This window comes from Panicum virgatum, chromosome 1K, assembly GCF_016808335.1.
Source record: "Panicum virgatum strain AP13 chromosome 1K, P.virgatum_v5, whole genome shotgun sequence".
NCBI lineage: Eukaryota > Viridiplantae > Streptophyta > Magnoliopsida > Poales > Poaceae > Panicum > Panicum virgatum.
In genome coordinates, this window is record NC_053136.1 from 22,022,638 (window position 1) to 22,042,817 (window position 20,180).

General features: G+C 46.1%; 2 protein-coding genes across 8 annotated transcripts in view; one reads left to right on the forward strand and one right to left on the reverse strand.

Annotated features, from left to right (window-relative positions):
* Positions 1–12,053: 12,053 nt before the first annotated feature.
* The window catches only part of LOC120699341 (pentatricopeptide repeat-containing protein At1g71490-like), a 29,354-nt gene continuing 21,227 nt past the window's right edge, over positions 12,054–20,180 (forward strand). The window contains exons 1-6 of one of the 6 annotated variants that reach the window (XM_039983325.1): positions 12,054–14,519; positions 14,809–14,920; positions 15,005–15,085; positions 15,174–15,254; positions 15,860–17,957; positions 18,057–18,404. In XM_039983325.1, the coding sequence (XP_039839259.1) occupies positions 12,404–14,425 (2,022 nt within the window). In that variant the 5' untranslated portion in view covers positions 12,054–12,403 and the 3' untranslated portion in view covers positions 14,426–14,519; positions 14,809–14,920; positions 15,005–15,085; ... (1 more) ...; positions 15,860–17,957; positions 18,057–18,404. Of the gene's footprint in view, positions 14,520–14,808; positions 14,921–15,004; positions 15,086–15,158; positions 17,958–18,056; positions 18,405–20,180 lie in introns of those variants that run through there. The other 5 variants (XM_039983343.1, XM_039983316.1, XM_039983335.1 and 2 more) reach the window with 5 other exon arrangements.
* The window catches only part of LOC120699427 (protein DEHYDRATION-INDUCED 19 homolog 4-like), a 29,316-nt gene continuing 28,266 nt past the window's right edge, over positions 19,131–20,180 (reverse strand). For both annotated transcript variants that reach the window (XM_039983432.1, XM_039983421.1), the window contains one exon: positions 19,131–19,645. In XM_039983432.1, coding sequence (XP_039839366.1) covers positions 19,534–19,645 — 112 coding nt within the window. In that variant the 3' untranslated portion in view covers positions 19,131–19,533. The remainder of the gene's footprint in view (positions 19,646–20,180) is intronic.

A 20,180-nucleotide genomic window follows, 5' to 3' on the forward strand; every position in this document is an offset into this window, starting at 1 on the left:
ATTTCGGGTTTGTTAAGGAATTCGGGTACCGGGGTCTTAAACCCGAAATACCCGTAATAATTTCGGGTACCGTGGCTTGCTACCTGAAGTAGTGTTCGGGTTTTTCGGATTCGGGTTTTTGGGTTCGGGTTCGGGTTTTTCGGGTTCGGACTTCGGGTTTCGGGTAATATGCCCAGCTATAGGTTGGGGATTCCCGTCTGCAATTTCTTGCGGGGTCTCCTCTTTTTCTGGGGGATCCAGCATCATCATTTGACTCCGACTTCCATTCTCCCTATTTCTATTTTTGTTCATTTGTGTGAGGCTTTTCTTGAAATCTACCCGCACTTCGATTTGTTCAAGACTCTGTTCTTCTTGAACCCTTATCCAAATTTTTCGAATGTTGCCACTGTTGGTGGAGCCAATCTTGAGCTTCGATCTGAGATGGTGGGGAAGTATATTCCGTATAGTCCTCGTCGTCAGATTGGTGACTGGAGGTCTGAGTGGTTTTATATTGATAATCATGCCCCGTCGCTGCCGGAAGAGTTCCTGGTCTGCCCAAGCAGTGTCATGAGTGGTTTCATCATGGGTATATCCAAGTTCAAGAGGAAGAACTATTGCAGCGGATTGCTGTTCTGAAGAATAATGGGGTGACCGGTGCGATGGTTGCTTTTTCTTGGCTTGGAAGGCAGATCTAGCCTTTGCAGAAGCGTTGCCATGCTGGGTTCGAGTACTCTGGCCTGGATGACCCTTCTCGATTTTCTTCGGGAATAATTCATCCGAATGAGGCTATGGCGATTCTTAATGACATCGTTGAGGGAGTCGACTCCGTGCCGGAACTCTCTAAGTTGTATCGTCGTAAGTACCCGCCAAATCTGGTAATTTTGTCGGGTTGTTTTTGTCCTGTTCTGAGCTGGCTGTTTGATGCCTTTGTTTCTTGTTTGTAGCCCTGGTCTTGCGCCCAAGCAGAGACGAGTGGTTGAGGAAGGAGTTCCTACTACTGCTGCTCCTGATATGGCGGAATCATCGAGAAGGACTGTTGGGGGGGATCCCATCCTTCAGAGATCCCAGTCGGTGTGCCCATCATTACTCCTTACAATGGTTCGAAGGTTCTTCTAGTTGCTCGGCTCCTTCCCACGAGTAAGACAGCAGGTGTCTCGCCAGATGCTGAAGAGACGGAGGAGTTGAGTGACAGCCTTCTGGAGGAGATTGCAGCGTCCCCTCCCCGCTTTGAGAGTTACCATGGTGAACGGCTTGAAGACGATCCGCAATTGACGGCTGGAAATATGAAGAAATTCCAGGCCGTTGTATGGGAGTTCACCAGATTTTCTGTGGTGGGTACTGTTGTCGAGTACTTTTTCCTTTTGTGGAACTTTTCTTTGGGTTGACTGTGTTGTTGCAACAAATGGCCAATCGGTAGTATCTGAAGTCTCAGAAGCTGAAAGCGACTGAGGTGGATCGCCAGAAGATCACTCTGCCAGAGGCGGAGAATGCTGCTTTGAAGAATGACAAGGCCGCGCTCGAGCAGAGGGTCAGGATGCTGAAGGAGGTGATCCAGAAGAACCGAGGTAACCTCTTTATTTGTGTCCTGAGGTTTTTCTTTTTGGTCATACGGGTGCTTATGTCCTTTTTGTTGTGGCCACAGACGGCACTGAGGAGCACTAGAAGGAGTTGTAGGAACTTCGGATGGCGGCTCAGACTGTGGTCGAGTCTGTAGGTTCCGCCAATGAGTCTGATGGCAGTTTGACTGATCGGCTGCAGAAGGTTCCACAGAAGTTTGCCGAGTATTTGGCTGAAGCTTCTAGGAATTGTGTAGCGCAGGCTCTTGGTCTTGTCAAATCTTACTGGCCTCAGGCCAAGATAGGTGTCCTTGGCGATGGGATGTGTTCGACTTGTGACCATGACCAATTTGTCAAGTTTGTAGAGGAGGCGGAGCCTGTGGCCGACCAAATTGTAAAGTTGATAGACCAGTAGGATGTACTGTGTCTTCTTTTTGCCATGTAAGTATGATTTTTGGGTCAATAGGCTGACAGGTTCTTTTTGTAAGAACTTTTCTTGATTGTCCATCTTGTGTGGATGTAGAGATCATGTCTCTTCCTTGACTTCCATCTTGTGGATGAGTAGCTCTTTTTGAGATGTGTTCTCTTTTCAGGTCGAGTGCCATAGTAGTCGATTAATCGACGTCTCGTGGGCGAGTATTTCTTGTAGATGAGGGGGTTTGTCCTCCAGAGGTTGAGTACCGTAGTAGTCGACGAGGTGTTGTATCATGGATGATGATTTCCTTTTGAAATAAGGTAGCTTGTCCCATCCGAAGATCAAGTACCATAGTAGTCGATAGTTATTGTCTCATGGACATGAAGGTTGTCTTGGGAGATAGGGAGCTTGTCCCATCCGAAGGTCGAGTACCATAGTAGTCGATAGTCGTCGTCTCATGAGAGAAATCTATGGAGTCATGACTCCTGGTGGGTGTAGAGAACTTGTCTCTAGGGCCACAAGGCACATGTCCCTTAGCCCCGGCTATTCGATTCGCCGTGCCTTTGACTTTGAGTAAACAAAGAAAGGTTGGTATTCGAGGTAGCCGATGGAGCTACGACTCCTGAAGAAGGTAGAGAGTTTGTCTCTAGGGCCGCAAGGCTCATGGACCTTAGCCCCGACTACTCGATTCGCTGTGTCTTTGACTTTGAGTGAACAAAGAAAGGTTGGTATTCGAGGTAGCCAATGGAGTTACGACTCCTGAAGGGGTTAGAGAACTTGTCTCTAGAGCCGCAAGGCTCATGGCCCTTAGCCCCGACTACTCAATTCGCCGTGCCTTTGACTTTGAGTGAACAAAGAAAGGCTGGTATTCGAGGTAGCCGATAGAGTTACGACTCCTGAAGAGGTTAGAGAACTTGTCTCTAGGGCCGCAAGGCTCATGGCCCTTAGCCCCGACTACTTGATTCGCCGTGCTTTTGACTTTGAGTCCGTTGATGCGTTCCACTTGGCCGTTGGCTCTTGGGTGTGCAACAGATACGTACTTGATCTCAATGCTGGAGTTCTCGCAGTAATCCCAGAATTCTTGTGAAGTGAAGTTTGATCCAAGATCGATTATGATTGTGTTGGGGAAATCAAGTCTGTGGAGTATTTCACTGATGAACTTGACTGCACGATCTGATGAGATCTTCTTGATTGGTTTGACTTCAATCCATTTGGTAAACTTGTCGACTGCCACTAGAATGTGTGTGAAGTCTCCTGGCGCTGTTGGGAGTGGTCCTATCATGTCAAGGGTCCAGCAAGCGAACGGCCACAATGGAGGTATGGTTATCAAGTTGTGAGTAGGCAAGTGACTCTGTTTGGCGAAGTACTGGCATCCTGGGCATCGTTTGACGAGTAGTTCTGCGTCTGATAATGCTGTGGGATAGTAGAATCCTGATCTGAAGACTTTGCCGACCAGCGTGCGTGAAGCCACGTGGTTTCCACATGTGCCTTCATGAGCTTCCGGTAGGATTCTTTTTCCTTCTTCTGCTGTGATGCATTTCATGAGGATTCCTGATCCTGTGCCTCACTTGTAGAGTTTGTTGTCGATAAGCACGTAATTCTTGTTGCGACGCATGATGCGTACTGCTTCTGCGTCGTCTTTTTTGATTCCGAGTGGGAGAACTTTGTCCTTGATGTAGTCGATAAACGTAGTGCACCAATCAGCTTCGATCATCATTACCTCTCGACTGGTTTCTTGGGGAACTGGGTCGACTTCCATTAGGGTGGAAATATTGATTGAGGGGTGATGAAGCTTATGGACGAAGATTCCTAGAGGGACTTCCGCTCGGTCGGAGCCGAGTTTTGAAAGTACGTCTACTGCCACGTTGTTGTCGCGGACGACGTGGTGGATTTCCAATCCTGAAAACTCGTTTTCAAGTTTCCTAATCTCTGCAACGTAGGCGTCCATGGTTTCTTTGTTAATGTCCCACTCTTTGTTTACTTGCTGGACCACAAGGAGGGAGTCTCCGTAGACAAGTAGTCGCTTGATGCCGAGAGAAATGGCCAGTCGGAGGCCGTGTAGGAGAGCTTCATATTCTGCTTTGTTGTTGGAAACTTCAAAGAGGATTTGGAAGACATATTTGAGTTGCTCGCCTTTTGGAGAGATGAAGAGTACGCCTGCTCCTCCTCCACCCAACTTTAGTGATCCGTCAAAGTACATGGTCCAGTGGTCTGAGACGGACGGTGGAGCGAGTATTTGATTTTCTCTCCATTCAGCTAGGAAGTCGACTAGGGCTTGAGACTTGATCGCTGTTCTTGGCGTGAACTTTAGCTCGAGTGCTCCTAGTTCGACTTCCCATTTTGAGATGCGACCGGTCGCGTCTCTGTTGTGTAAGATGTCACCTAGTGGGAAGTCCGTGATGACTGATATCTTGTACTCGTCGAAGTAATGTCGCAGCTTCCTCGAGGTGATCAGTATCGCGTAGAGTACTTTCTGAATCGGTGGGTATCGCACCTTTGATTCAGACAGCTTCACTTATGAAGTAGACTGGTCTTTCGACGCCGTAGGTGTGGCCTTCTTCGTTTCGTTCTACCACGATTGTTGTGCTGACAACGTGTGTGGTAGCTGCGATGTAAAGTAGCATCTCCTCTCCTAGCATTGGAGCCATTAGGATAGGAGGTGACTGGAGGTGCTGTTTCAGGTCTTCGAGTGCTTCGGCTGCTTCTTGGGACCATTTGAATTTGTCTTGTTTCTTCAGTAGTTTGAAGAAAGGAAGTCCTCTTTCGCCGATTCTCAATAGAAATATGTTCAGGGCAGCCATGCATCCAGTGAGCTTCTGAACATCTTTGATAGAGGTCGGAGCTTCCATGTTCATGATGGCGTTGATTTTTTCTGGATTTGCTTCAATTCCTCTGTGGCTGACAATGAAGCCGAGTAGATTTCCGGACGGTATGCCGAAAACAACTTTAGTTGGGTTCAATTTCCACTTGAAGCTTCGCAAACTGTTGAAGGTTTCTTTTAGGTCGGGGATAAAGGAGTCGAATTCTGTTGTTTTTACGACCACATCGTCGACATAGGCATCCACGTTGCGATGGAGCTGGTTGGTGAAGCATAACTGTATGGCGTGCTGATATGTTGCTCCAGCATTCTTCAGTCCGAAGGACATGGTCTTGTAAGCGTATGCGCCGAATGGAGTGATGAACGCCATTTTGATCTGGTCCTCTTCCTTGAGAGCTATTTGATGATAGCCCGAGTAGTATGCATCCGGCCGTCGAGTCGATGACTTGGTCAATGCGAGGGAGTCCGAAGGGATCCTTCGGGCAATGCTTGTTGAGGTCTGTGTAGTCGACGCACATCCTTCATTCGTTGTTGTTCTTTTTGAGGACGAGTACTGGATTCGCCAGCCACTCGGGGTGGTAAACTTCTTTGATGAATCCAGCTGCGAGTAGCTTGGCGAGTTCTTTTTTGATGGCCTCTCTTTTCTCTACCGAGAATCTTTGTAGTCTCTGCTTCTTTGGAGTGGCAGTAGGATTGACATTTAGGGAGTGCTCGATCAACTCCTTTGGGACACCGGGCATGTCGGCTGGTTTCCATGCAAATATGTCGCGGTTGGCCCTAAGGAAGTTGACGAGCGCGCTTTCCTATTTATCAGTAAGCCCTTTCCCAATCAAGGCTGTCTTTGAGGGATCGTCTTCTTTGAGCTGAATTGCCTTTACTCCGATGTTGTCGAGTGGCTTTGGAGCAGAGCGACTTATCTTCTTTGTAGGCATCTCTGATCCCGATGCCGAGTACTGCTGGGCTGTAGCTAGTACTTCTCCTGCGGTATCCGGGAGTCGATTTGTGGAAGCATAGGTTATAGCTTCTTTTTCACATTCGAAGGATCTTTGGAGATCTCCGCGGAAGGTGAGGACTCCTATTTTTCCAGGCATCTTCAGCAAAAGGTAGACGTAGTGGGGAACTGCCATGAATTTGGCCAAGGCTAGCCGTCCGAGTATGGCATGATATGAGGACTCGAAGTCTGCTACTTCGAACTTGATGATTTCCGTTCGGTGGTTGTCTGGTGTGCCGAAGGTGACTGGGAGCGTCACGGTTCCAACTGGAAAATAAGCGTTCCCTGGGACGATGCCGTAGAAGGGTGCTTTGCTTGGTTTCAGTTTGTCAGATATGTCGAGTCCCATCTTGGTGATTGTACTCATGAAAATGAGGTTTAGGCCACTGCCTCCGTCAACTAGTACCCGAGTGAGAATGGAGCCGGCAACCACTGGGTCTAGGACGAGTGGAAATTTTACAGGTTCTGAAAAGCTGGCCCATTAATCTTCCCTTGAGAAGGTTATAGGTGTTTCACTGTGCCTTAGTGGCTTCTGGACAGCTGGTTCCATTTTTAGTATTTCGCGCCAGACCAGTTTCTGGTTTCTCTTGTTGAAAGAAGAATCTCCTCCGTAGATCATGTTGACCCTGTTGGTGGGTTGTTGGAATCCCATGGTTCCATCTTTGTCGTCATCTTCATCATCTTGTTTATCTTTCTTCTTTTTGTCTTCTTCCAATTGACATTGTTGGAGAGACTTGCGAAGGTTAACGCACTCGAGGATCGTGTTCTTTCCTTTAGGATGTCAGGGGCAAGGTCTTTCGAGTAGTTTTTGAAAATGTCTTGTTGATTTCCATTCTTGCCTTTTTGTCCCCGTTCCATTGTGGCCACTGTATCCTCTGGTTTCCGCTTCTTGTCGAAGTTGCGTTGGCCTTTATCTGATCGCGGGTCCCCGTTGCGTTTCTGATTGTTATCTTCGCGGCGGGAGAAGCGATCGCGTTCTTGTTCTTCTTGGTCGGCCCAAGCGAGCATCATGTCCCGTAGTGCTACAACTGAGCGAGGTCTGTTTCTCCCAAAGTCTCAGTACAGTTGTTGTGCGGCGAGGCCATTGTGAAAGCAGTCGATCACATCGTCATCTTCTATGTTGGCAATGGTAGCTCGGGTATCAAAGAATCTCTTTATGTATGATCTCAGGGCTTCGCCTCGCTCCTGTTTGCATAACCGTAAGTCGTGGCGAGTAGCTGGGCGATGAATGGAGCCTTGGAAGTTATCGATGAAGATCCTTTTCAAGTCCTCCCACGAGTGGATCGAGTCATGTCTTAAGCTCTCGAGCCATGTCAAAGGGGCGGATTCCAGGGCCATCGGGAAATATATGACTTTAGTAGAATTTGTGCCTCCTGCTACTTCGATAGCGGTCGAGTAGATCCGTAGCCATTGTCTGGGATCCTATTTGCCATCGTACTTCTTTAGATTCTGCATGTTCACTGGGTTGAAACCAGTCGGGTACTCGGCATAATTTATGTTCTGGCTGAAGGCCGGGAATCGATCAGTTTCATCCGTGGGTCATCCATGACGTTTGGCATTGATGAAGTCTCGTGCGTCATTAGGAAAGCGGCCATGACCTCTCGAAGGACCAGCATGATAGCTCTCATCTAGGTACCTAGGTCGGGGCTGGCCACACGTGTTGTTGCCTTGATTTGCTTCCTGGTGGCCCTTCTGTTTAGCAGGGGTTCGGCTATTGTGGGAAACAGATGGGGTCGGGTTCTGTCTTCCAATCTGACGCAAAGCATCTCTAGTCAAGCGCTAAATTTCACGAATTTGAGGAGTGTCTGGCAGGGCTTACATCAATATAGCTGCCTCGGCCAGGTTGATCAGAGGACTGTTGAATGCATTGTCGGCTGCTTCATCTAGATCCTATCGCAGGTTTCGCGGTCCGTGCGGAGTTGGAGCGCATTGAGCCCGAGCGGTCGCGTTCTTTCTGCGAGTGATGCGACGGCGGTTGCGTTGTTGCTGGCTTTCCTTGTTTTGTTGGGACTCGTCTTGCGGAGCGTTGACTGACAGCTCGTCATTTGAAATTTGGTCCAGACTCTCGTTGGCGTACCAATCGGCCTGAGAGCCTAGTGCACTCTCTTCTCCATGAAGCGAGACATACACCTGTCTGTTTGGGGTCGAGTGAGTCGTGCTGTAATCGACCAGAGTAGTGTCGCCGATTTCCTCTCCTCTGACAGGAGAAAGAGGTCTGCCTAGCTGGTAATGTAGGTCCCGTAGGCAAGCCACCAGCCGGGCATTGTTGACGTCATTGGTGGATTCAGAGTTCTTCCAGAAGACGACTCGGCTTTGAGGCGTGGCCAGGATGGTCAGATTCTGGCAATCGAGTGAATTTGAGTCGAGATCGAAGTCATCGTCCGAGTCCGGGTAGGAGTCAAATAGGGGAGGAGTCGGAGTCCCAGTCCGGTCCCATTGGCGAAAAAGTGCTGGGTATGACATGGCTGAATTCCTTAGTTCAAAGGGAAAACGAGCAGGTGCCGAGTCCGACAAGGACAAGTCCTCGATTTCCTTGACGATTTCGGGAAGAAGGATTTCGACGGAAGTGATTCGCCGAGTTGTTCTCGCCGGGGAGCCTTCATACTCGCGGGGTTGATCAGATGGCTAGAGAAACCTCCTGATCCGTTGGCGATGCAGACCCACGATCCGAAGACGAAGGTGGTTCCGGCGTCGATTGCCGGAAAACCGAAGTTGAAGGATGCCATCGAATTCTTCCGATGATCTTTGGCGAGAGGCCCCACGGTGGGCGCCAGCTGTCGGTGTTTTACTGTCGGGTTCTCCGAGGGGTATCCCGAGGAGAGTGGTTATGAGTAGGGACTCGCCGAGATCAGAACGCGATGGTGCAAGGAACACAAGGATTTAGACAGGTTCAGGCCGCCGGAGCGTAATACCCTACGTCCTGTGTGGTGGTTTGTATTCCCTCTGGTATTGTTCGATGTTTTGGAGGGGTCCCTGCTCGCCCTTATATAGTCTGGGGGAACAGGGTTACACGGAAAGTCCTAGCCGAGTACGTTTAGAGTCCTATTCCTAGTGGGTCGGGTAGTTTCCTTGTACTTAGGCTAATTCTACTGCTGTACGAGTAGTTACACTAGGGGCAGAATGTACCCATGCAGTACTCCCATAGGGCTCTAGAATATTCCACACCCGTGAGCGGTTCTGCCGCCCCGGGTCTGACAAAGCTAGCATGCCCATAGAGCGCCCGACAGACCCCAAACGGGATGGCAGCAATCGAAGGCAAGCCCTAAGTCAGCGGCCACCAGAAATGAAAGACATCCTCCACCTGAAGCTTAGCCTAGCAGAGGTCAGTTCCATGAGGGCCCTTGCCACCTCGTGTCATTGGAGCTGCAGGCCATCGCCATCGCCATCACAGGCACCAGCCGCCGCCGCCGCCGCAGCTGTGGTAGCAAAACAAAAGAACAGCCGCGCCGCAAGCCACCGTGGTAAAGTAGAAAATTGAAAGCCGAAAGACTCGAATTTATAATAAACTGTACATTGAATATTGTACTATGTGCTTCTTTCGGGAAGATAGATAAGGTCTATCATTAAAATGATCACTACTTTTTTTTATAAACTTAACATCCTTGCTATCTTTTTCATTAGCTATCATCATTATGAGTTATACTCGCTCAGTCCAACATGATTGGAACAAGATTTTCCGTGAGGGTGTAAAACCAGCAGGGAAATAGAAAATTAATTTCTCTGACGGTATTACCGGTAGGTCTAGCATAACAGGGAAAAAGTTAGACGGTAACTGCATTTCGTGTCGTTTTTCCCTTTTCCTATTAGTTTTCGACCCTAGGAAGAAAACTGGCGGGGAAATAATTCATTTTTTATACTAAAATTAAATTCTATGAATCAACACCCATCAAAATAATTCATTTTTTTCTATCATTTCTTTATACTGACATGGTAATACGGACGCGATTAGACATCGCTTCAGATAATGTTTGCACCAACCATCACCTGAAGCGTGATTATTTCCTCCGCCCCTAAAATCATGAAGAATCCTTGATCAATAATATTTAATGGGTCGTCAGCCCAACAGTCTATATGGGATGTTTATGCATGCAACACATTTTACGGTAGAAAAAATGTATTAACTGTACGGTAATCAATACCATATGCAACACATTCCACAGTAGAAAAGTCTATCAACTGTACGGTAATTATTAGCATAGGTAACGTGTGCACAGTCCAGCGAAAGCGACATGTAGCAAGTAAGAAATATAAAATTGTGACTCCATAAGCAAACTTTCAACATAAAAAAATTAATAAATTCCAAACCAAGTATCTAAATTATATTTTGATTTCACCATAATATTTCTTACAATGAGATCTTCAAATCAAGATCACACTTGCCTATGTTTGCATAATATTTTTTAAAAATATTTTTTTAATACTAAATAATTAGTTTTAGCTACTGGGAACAAATGTTTTAACAATAGGAACAAAAAATTAAACATAATGAACAAACAATTATGTGCAACGAACAAAATATTAAACATCTCAAACATTTGATTATGCAGATAAATAATGAAAAATGAATATCGCGAACAAACGAACCAACGTGGCTGAACAATTTAATCTACAAAACGAACAAATAAATTATACACCTCGAACAAGTATATTATGGACAGTAGACAAATATTACTATCTAAAAAAGTAAATAGATAAATACAATAATAAGGAGTAAGAGAAGAATATAAAGTAAAAATATAAAAAAGAGGATTGGTAGAGAAAGAATAGATAAAAAGAGTGGGATATAAAATTAGAGAATAAAAGAAAAAAACATTAGATAAGGAATAAGGAGGAAGTTAGAAACAAAAAATACATCAAATATTAGTGTATTTAGAGCAATTGTACTTGTTTTATATTAGAATGAAAATAAGGAATAAAATAAAAATAAACAAGAAGAAAGGAAAACATATTATATAGTAGTAAAGAAATATTTACAAGGATATTAGAAAGAAAAAGAAAAATGGAAGAGAATAAAAAGGAATAAAATAAGAGAAGATAAGATACTCATTGAATACATGATATATTTTTACAATCCCTGTTTTGATATGTTTCTGCTTCATGCTAAGATCAGTTGATTCACATGCATGTGTAAGGGAAAAGAGAAGATAATGTACAGACATGCATGCATGTGCAAGCTTCGTGCCCGGCCAATCGATTCGTATGCATGTCCACGGGAAAAGAGAAGTAAAGTGCGCGCAGTATAGTACAAAAGGAGATTAAATAGTTGTATGCAAGCACTATTGGGCCAAATAGGATTAAGAAAGGCCCAATCACTCTTTTCAGATGATGGATTCCTGAATTGTAACGCGCGCGATATATATCCTTTTTGAGGAAATACATTACCCTACTGCCACAACTGACATGGTTAGCTTACATTGTCGATGCAGCATTCCAAAAGGGCAATAATTCATTGGAATTATAATTTAAACATCAAAAAGTAGCTCAAATTAAATCAGTAGCATTCATAAAATCCAACACCTTCACTTTCCAACTGAATTAATTATGACACATAAGAGCTTGATCATTACATACATCATATATATGGACACTGAATCTTGTTGTTCACAAATGTGAACATTACATAGATTACAAGGAAGTTCTCGATGGGCCAGCCCATGATCCTTTATTACTCTTGCCCGGCCTGGTTCGGCCTGTTGGATTGTTGGGCTGTCATGAATGGAGCCACCGACTCAGTGGGCCCAACAAGTCATGGACCGCAAAGAAAGGAAGGGAGACTGTCGTTGCGGCGCCGACGAGAGATCCCAAACAAAGCCTCCCACCCAATTTACCCGCCGGCCGCCGCCTCCGCTCACCGGCAAGTCCGGCCGGCGGCGAGGTGGTGATGCCACGAAGACGGCGGTGGCACCGGCCGTTTGATACGCCCACCACCTCCTCCTCCCGCCGCGCTATCCAAACATCACCTCCTCCGCATCCGCTGCTGCCTCCCACCCGATTGGCTTAATGCCGCCCACGCCCAGGACCCGTCCCCGCCGCCACCGCCCACCTCTTTTCTCCCCCTTCTCCCTCTCTGCCCTTCTCTTCTTCTGCACCGCCGGTCGCGCCCGCTAACCCGGCTAGTAGGTGCACCTTTTCTTTCTTTTTACTTTTTCTCCTCCTCTATTCTTTTTTCTTTCCTTTTCTTTTTCTCCTCCTCTCCTCTTATCCATTCGCGCCACCCCCGTCGTCTCCTTCCTCGGCCTCGTCGCCCAGCTCCGCCGCCTCCTCTCCTCCTCGCGGCGGCGGCGGCCCGCGTCTCCTCCGCCCGGTCTCCCGCCGCCGCCCGGCCCCACCGCCTCCACGGACCTCGCTCCGGCGGTCCGGCAGCCCTCCTCCCCGCTGCGCCGCGCCCCTGCGGCGGCCGTCGGCCGCGTGGCCGCGCACACCCGCGCCCGGGGGCAGAGTTGGGAAGAGCGAGGAGGAGCCACGCGGAGCCACGTTCCCGTGGCTTCACCTCCCAAGTGAAAACCGAAAACGACTTCACGAGCAGCTTCGAGGACGGAGCTGCTGCGCGCCCACCCATTTACCCGCTGGCCGCCGCCTCCCACTCCGGCAAGTCCGGCCGGCGGTGGTGATGCCATGAAGACGGTGGTGGCGCCGGCCGTTTGATGCGCCCAGTCCGCCCACCACCTCCTCCCGCCGCGCTATCCAAGCACCACCTCCTCTGCATCCGCCGCTGCCTCCCACCCGATTGGCTTAATGGCGCCCACGCTCAGGACCCGCCGCCGCCGCCCACCTCTTTTTTCTCCCCCTCCTCCCTCTCTGCCCTTCTCTTCTCCTGCACCGCGGGTCGCGCCCGCTTACCCGGCGAGCAGGTGCACGCGCGCGCCGTTGCGCTCGGCCTGGGCGCGCACCCCTCGGTGCTCCCCAGGCTCGCCTCCTTCTACATCGCGCTCGGCGACCTCTCTGCGGCGCGAGCTGCCGTCGAGCGCGCGGCAGGGAAGGCGCGGGCGTTCCCCTGGAACCTGCTCCTATGGGGCTACGCGGACCGGGGGCTGTGGGGCGAAGTGGTCCTCGCCTACGCGAGGATGCTGACGCTGGGCGTGGGTGCCGACAGGTTCACGTACCCGTCGGTCCTGCGTGCCTGCGGCGAGCTCCGGGATGCCACCATTGGTCGGGGGATTGAGCAGCGGATTCAGAGGTGGGGATACGGCCTGGACATGTATGTCTGGAATGCGCTAGTGGGGCTGTATGCCAAGTGCGGGGAGCTGGAGGATGCACGCAGGGTGTTTGACGGAATGCCTGCGAGGGATGTTGTGAGCTGGAACGCGATGGTGTCTGGGTATGCGTCCACGGGTATGTGGGGCGAGGCGTTTGAGCTGCTGCAGCAGGTTCCTGGGGCAAACATTGTCACTTGGAACATTGTTGCAGCAGGAAATTTGAAGGCGGGGAACAGCAGCGAGGTGATGAGGCTGGTGTCGCAGATGAGGAGTTCCCACGGTCCAGGGCTGGATTTTGTGACTGTTGTGATTGGCCTCAAGGCATGTGGTCGGAATGGTTATCTGAGAATTGGCCGTGAGTTGCATGGTGTGGCTATTCGTCTATGCTTGGATAGGCTTGAGCGCGTGGAATGTTCATTGATCACAATGTACTCAAGATGCCAGATGATGAGGTCTGCCTACCGTCTGTTTAGAACATGTTCAGTTCGGAGCATGGCAACATGGAATTCATTGCTAGCAGGATTTGCATTCATGGACCAGGTCGAGGAAGCTATGTGTCTTTTCCGAGAGATGACTGGTTCCGTTGTCTTTCCAAATGATGTTACTGTGTTAACTATGCTTTCACTCAGTGCACGTTTTGGACACCTGTGTCACGGAAGGGAGATGCACTGCTACATCATCAAGCATGGACTTAATGTCTCTAACTTACTGCAGAACTCACTTGTTGACATGTACTCAAAGTCTAGACAGATGGCAGCTGCCCGCAGAGTGTTTGATCAGATGCAATGTCAAGACAGGCACGCCTACACATCGTTGATTTTGGGCTATGGAATGCAAAGAGAGGGTCTTGTATCACTGAAGCTCTTTGATGAGATGATTGCCAACAATATCAAGGTGGACCATGTGACTATGGTTGCTGTTCTCTCAGCGTGCAGCCACTCTGGACTGGTGACTCAAGGGCAACTACGGTTTGCTGAGATGTTTGATGTATTTTGCATTGCACCAAGGGTGGAGCATTTTTCTTGCATGGTTGATTTGTACTGCCGTGAAGGTTTGCTGAGGATGGCTGAGGAGATAATTAACAAGATGCCATTTGAGCCAACTGATGCAATGTTGGCAACTCTAATTGAGGCTTGCAGGATCCATGGCAAAACAGAAATTGGGGATCGAGCTGCAAAGAGGCTGCTGGCAATGAGGACGGACAACCCTGGTCACTACAAATTGATTGCAAACATGTATATATCAGCAAAACGCTGGCCAGAACTAGCTAAGATTAGATCATCAATGAGCACGATGGAGCTAAATATGATTCCAACCCATTCCTTACTGGAGTCAGAATATGGCATATGTCCAGTCGAACAAGATTATTGCTTAAACCACAGTACACATCGAGGCTTGTCTGATGATATGACAGATATTGATTTCTCTAGTAGTGAGGAAGTGAAATTCAACGAAGCTTTTGGTGGGTAACAATAAAGCTGGAATTCAATAGGCTACTTTGGGACCATGGCTTTTATGTTAGGCAAGCATCTTAGCAACCTGTGTTCTTCACATCGCAGAAGAGGTGATATGTTGTTGACACCTTTTGTTAAATGTTATCACATTACTTACTGGTACTTTGTCTACACATTGATGGTACCTCATCATTCCAGTTTATATATTACAGATATTTGTTTATATGCGTCCTGTTTTTGAGGTTCGAACTACCTATATGTAGGAACTACTTCTATACAACAATTTGATATGCTGTAAAATTTCCTAGATGAAAACAATTTGAGCAACAGTTTTCTGAATTAGTACTTTGGATTTCTTGTCATGTTCTTTTACATCTGTTCTTGATTTCATTGGCTCAGCTAGGAAGATTTGAAAGAAGATAGTGAGAGGTCCTTTTACCTCTGATGCCAAGTGGTAGAGGCAATTGGACTGAACCAGTGTGCTTGCTCTTCCTTCGACAATGTTAGAAATGTATGTATCAAGTTCTTGCTAACTTGAGGATATTATTTGTCTCTGATGCACTGATACCCCTTTGTTTGAATGTTCATTTAACAGCGAACCTTGCGTTATTACATACAAATGAAGGATGACACTTCCATTACTGCCTTCAAGCTCAATCACCAACAATTTGGCATTGTAATATCAAAATCCGCATACTACTATCAATTGACACTGTTCTTTTGCTGTCCTGGGCTCATGTGATTCATAGTCATTCCAAATGCAGAATCAAGCTACCACCCTTTCACCTTAAGAGCAGCTGACCAACCTCTGGTTTGCACTAGTGAAGGACAGCTCTGGACCTCTGGTAAGTTTGTTCAATCCTTTATGGAGGTTGAAAACCTTTTTACTGGAGCCCAAGTGATCTTCCATTTTGCTCATTTGATTTGGGGATCATTTTGGATGGGTTCGTTATAGTTGAATGGGTTCTCCTTTAGATCAGTTAGCATGGAACATTCTAATGTAGCTTTAGATAATAGATAGATAAATGATCTGTCAGTTTCAGGATCTACCAAAGTGCACACTTGCACACTTATAAGATCTAGTTATAAATAATTGATCTTGTGTCAGCAAGTTGTAACTTACATTATGTCATGATTGTGGGTTGGGGCTAAGGGGGAAATAATGATGTGTTGGTTTCTGTTTCATTGTAGACCAAAGTGGGGAACCTACTATGTTATGCTTTATTGCTTTTACAATTACAACATTTGTTCACCAATTAAAAAGCACTATTGTGTGTCGTGCCAAGGGAAAAGAAACAGGGCATAGTTTAATAGTACAACCAGTATATTTTCCTTATATTTCAATTTAAGGATGATAGATTAGAATCACACAGAACAAGTTGGATATTCTTTTTAATCACATTACTTATAATTGAACCAATACAACATGTTCCTGTTGTTGATTTTCCAGCCACTTGAACCAGGTGCTTGGATTAGAGTACAACCTGAGAGCTGTACTCGCTAGTGTTGCTTTGCTAATCATCAGGTTTGAGTGCCATTACTAACTCGAACTCATGATCACCCATTCCCCCACTTGAGGTGCTTACCACAAGGGTGTATGCACATCCATTAATAACAGTATGGTTATTAACATTTGAAATTTCAAAAAAGTTCAGGTGGTTTAGGAGTAACATAACAAGTTTGCTGTTAATTAACTGTGATTTTGATTCTGTTGTGGAAATTAAACTGCAGTTCTTTGACATGATAAAATGCATATAACAGCAAAACTGAACTTAATGTGGATAGTTCATACAGCTTTAAGCTAAGTGTACCTGAATAGGTTTTGTGGCTTAGCAACGAACATTAAGCTATACACATTTTCATTCAAAGGAGGCTAAAAAACTTCACCAGACATTGGAAAAAAAAGCCACATAACATGCAGAAGTAGACTCAGCAAGCTAATAGTGATAAGCGGCAGGAAAGGAATTGGATTGTACCTTATCTTCCAATTCTTTGAAGGTAGTGATCTTTTAAACCAACTATTTTCAGTCACAGCAGGAGCAGAAGATTTTGAGGTATCTTCTGCTTCTGATGAAGATAAATTTAAAACTAATGAAGATAGCAGTGAATCAGTGACTGAAGTTGATGTATTGGTGGTGCTGCTGCTTCGACCGCTATTTCCAAGCAGCACCTTTAAGTAGGTCTCTTGAAGATCTCTCCCTGCATAAGTGAGAGTGTGGTTGCCAGCACCAGCAACTCTATGTAACCTGTGATGTCTTTGCAAGTGCACATTATTAAGGAAACATATGAAAGATACAGTTCAAAAAGCACTTCTACAACACCAGTGCAAACTGCCTATAAAGACAATCATCTAGGAAAAGGATATTTTGAACAGGTAGCCGTGCTGAAGAGTTATATGTTCCAACAAGTCCTTTGAAATCCTGGCCGAGCAAACTGGGCAAGCCTATGGATGTGGCTATGTGGGTATAGATTGATTTCCATAGTGATGTGGCTATGTGGGTATAGATTGATTTCCAGCTCATTTGCGATGGTTTGGCACGGCATGTGCTAGACCGATCCAAACACACCCTATTTTCCTCTGTTACGCGGATACTCCTAGGAGGTGGCGTATCCGTATCCGATACGTATCGGATACGGATACGCCCCGGATACGCCTCGGATACGTTTCTAGCCGTATCCTGAAAAAACGGATACGTATTTGCTTGGATACGCGTATCCGATACTTTTGGGCCAGATGGGATACAGCCCAAAGCAGTAATCAGCCCACCCAAATGATGTTTTGGTAGTAAGAGATGATACACAATGATGAACTTGCTGCAATAGAATTAGATAAGCAGCAACTGAAGAACCCCTTGTGGAATCAGTTGTGCTTTTAGAGAAGGCTGGTTATAGAGGTAATGTTATATGGACATGCAAGTATTGCACATCTGAGTATAGGGGAAGTTACTCAAGAGTAAAATCTCACTTGCTGAATATCTATGTGATATTTATATATAATTATTAATTATCCTAGCCGTATCCCCGTATTAGTGTTTTTTGGGAAAGTGCGTATCCGATACGTATCATATCCGATACCCGTACCAGTATCCGTGTAACATAGCTATTTTCCATACTCCACTAGTTTTGGTCCAAACAGGATGTTAAATTAGTGAGCTCCCAACCCCCATCCAGGCAAAATATTTCGTTCCGCCTGTAAAAATTTCCGGACCTGTAATTTACACTGGTTTAGTGTCCATGTGCCCGTGTCCATAGGATCATCAACAGAATCAGGCCCAGTTAGGATAGCCCGCGAGGCATCCATTTTGTTCCTCTTCCGAGAGAACAGGCCACATAAAAGAAGAAGAAAGCGACGGCGACCAGTGCTAAAATTTGAAACCCTCGATCGGGGCGCCGGCCGCCGCCGACCATCCCTGCTCCGATCCGCCGCCTCCCACCAGCCAAGAGCTCAGAGTACTTCGGAATCAGGAGGGCAATGATGGAAGCCGGCGACGAGAGCGCCAAGACGGAGGCGGCGCTGGGGCTGAGGGATAATAAGCGTCCAGCATTGGGTAAGGGTACTGGCACCACTTTCCCCATGACCTCTAGAATTCTTCCGTGCATAGAGCTATACCATGTGTTGCCACTGATCGAGAACTTATCCCTCTCAGGTTTAACTGCACGCACTGAAGACATTCAAGAGATTGTCAGTATCTTACAGAACAAGTAGCTTACAGTGCTGTGCAGCCTAGCTTACAGTGTAGTCGCATTCACATTACAGTATCAGCTTCTCTTTAACTTGTCTAGCTATCTTCTCGCTAGCTGCTTGTCTGACACTGAACTGCGTTAAGGTGATGGGGACTTCCTGGATAAGTTAGTATATCTGTGGTATATGTGGTGTTTTAGGTTGTGCAATAGTGAGACTTATTTGAGGATAATTCGATGTACCCTCTGCTGTGTCATTCTTGGATCACTGTGCTTGATCATGAAAGTTTATGGTTCCTGCTGGAAATGGCTAAGCTGTGATGTCAGTGCATTCTGAGTTGTTTTTCTACAACAGCTCCAGTTTATTTGCGATGAGTACAGGTTTAGCACTGAAACATCTGTGGCACAAGTAAATAAGGTCACTTTGCCAATTCAGTACTGTTGTTTCACGTTGGCGACTTGTCGTAACAAATTGTTGCTTCACCATTATCAGCTTTCAGAAATATGAAAGATAAGCAACTCGTTGGGGTCTTGGATCCGTGCTCTGCAAGGAAAAGATTGCCTGCATCTTTTAGATAATGGAATAACAATACTGCACCCTCTATTTCTGTGGACGAGCTCAGATGCTATTATCACCTTCTAAGTTTAAGGAACTTATCCTTGTGGATCCGCATTTAATCCATACACCAACAACCAGAAATAACAAATTCTATGCGATCACTTTTGTCAATACATGACGTACGTCCTAATACTCTTGGACTATTGATTTAAGAAAGGATAATATTTGGTCAGTCATGAAAAATGTACTCTCACGGCATAGCAACTTTACAACTTCTCATTACCAAGTTACTCTGAAACATAGTGTTTGTCATGAGTGCAGACATTTGCAAAGATAGCTCATTCTGAGTGAGGCTAGGATGCACAAAACCTACACCTCCAGACTCATGAAAAGCACACTACAAACAAGTACAGTTTACAGAGTACGAATGCCATATGGATTTAATCGAGTTGTCACTTGCACACTCTCGAATTTGTTGAAATAAATGAACGCTACGGTCAAACAGATTTCATATGCATATACCAAAGTTGGAAAGACAACATTCAAATGTCCATAGTAATGATAAATAGGATAAGGTACAACACGTTCTGCAGCACAAAACGAAATCCAATGAAAAAAACATCAAGACTCTACTATGAGAACGCTAGTTAATAGCCTGCAGTCTGAATTTGATCTGGACAGCAAATGTTCAGAGCTGCTTCCATATAAAACATACAAGAGGCCCTCTGCGTCTTCAATTTATCATCGAGCTTCATGGGATCAGGTACCAGCCTCAGTTGGATGAACAACTTCGAGATACCGGAGGTGATTAGCTCAGTATTCATCCAGATAAAAGAGTGGGCAAAAGGCCCACATGATTTCAATGCATGAAATCTGTTGTTCTGCTAGTCATCGAAAAGGGTAGTGACAAGGATATGCTGTACAAATGCTGATCTCACCGCAGCTCGCCTCCTTCTCTGCTCTCTCTCTTCATGACTAAGGTTGGAATCAGCAGAACTAAAAGAAGAAATTGCATTAATATATCATCAAGCGCCCAAAAAGACTTGATGTTGGAAATCATCCATCATAATAATGTATTTCATCTATGCAGAGATAAGTTTATGATCCATGTTGTACCTTGTTCAACATGCCTACAACATTTGATAAAGTGCAAAATCTACTCAACCCAAAGTCATATGCATTGACTCAATTTATCAACATCCTCTACAGTTTGAACTCTGAAAAGCAAAACTTCAGGGCTAGATGAAGCCAGCAATGCTGGATCTGGTACAAGACTTATAGCGCCATTTGTTTCTCAAAATTAGACATTTATGTCGGTTTCGGTTATATGATTTATGAAGCAAACTTCATTTCACAATGGAAGAACAGTACAATTAAACAGGTCTGATAAATTTACACTCCAGAGTGACATGCTTCATGCTTGATCAAACTTAAGCTTATATGTAGAAAAGGGGATTAAGCTTATCAGAGAACCGCCATAAGTAAATCATTCAGCATAGAATAAATTGCACCACAGTTACGTGAACTTGCA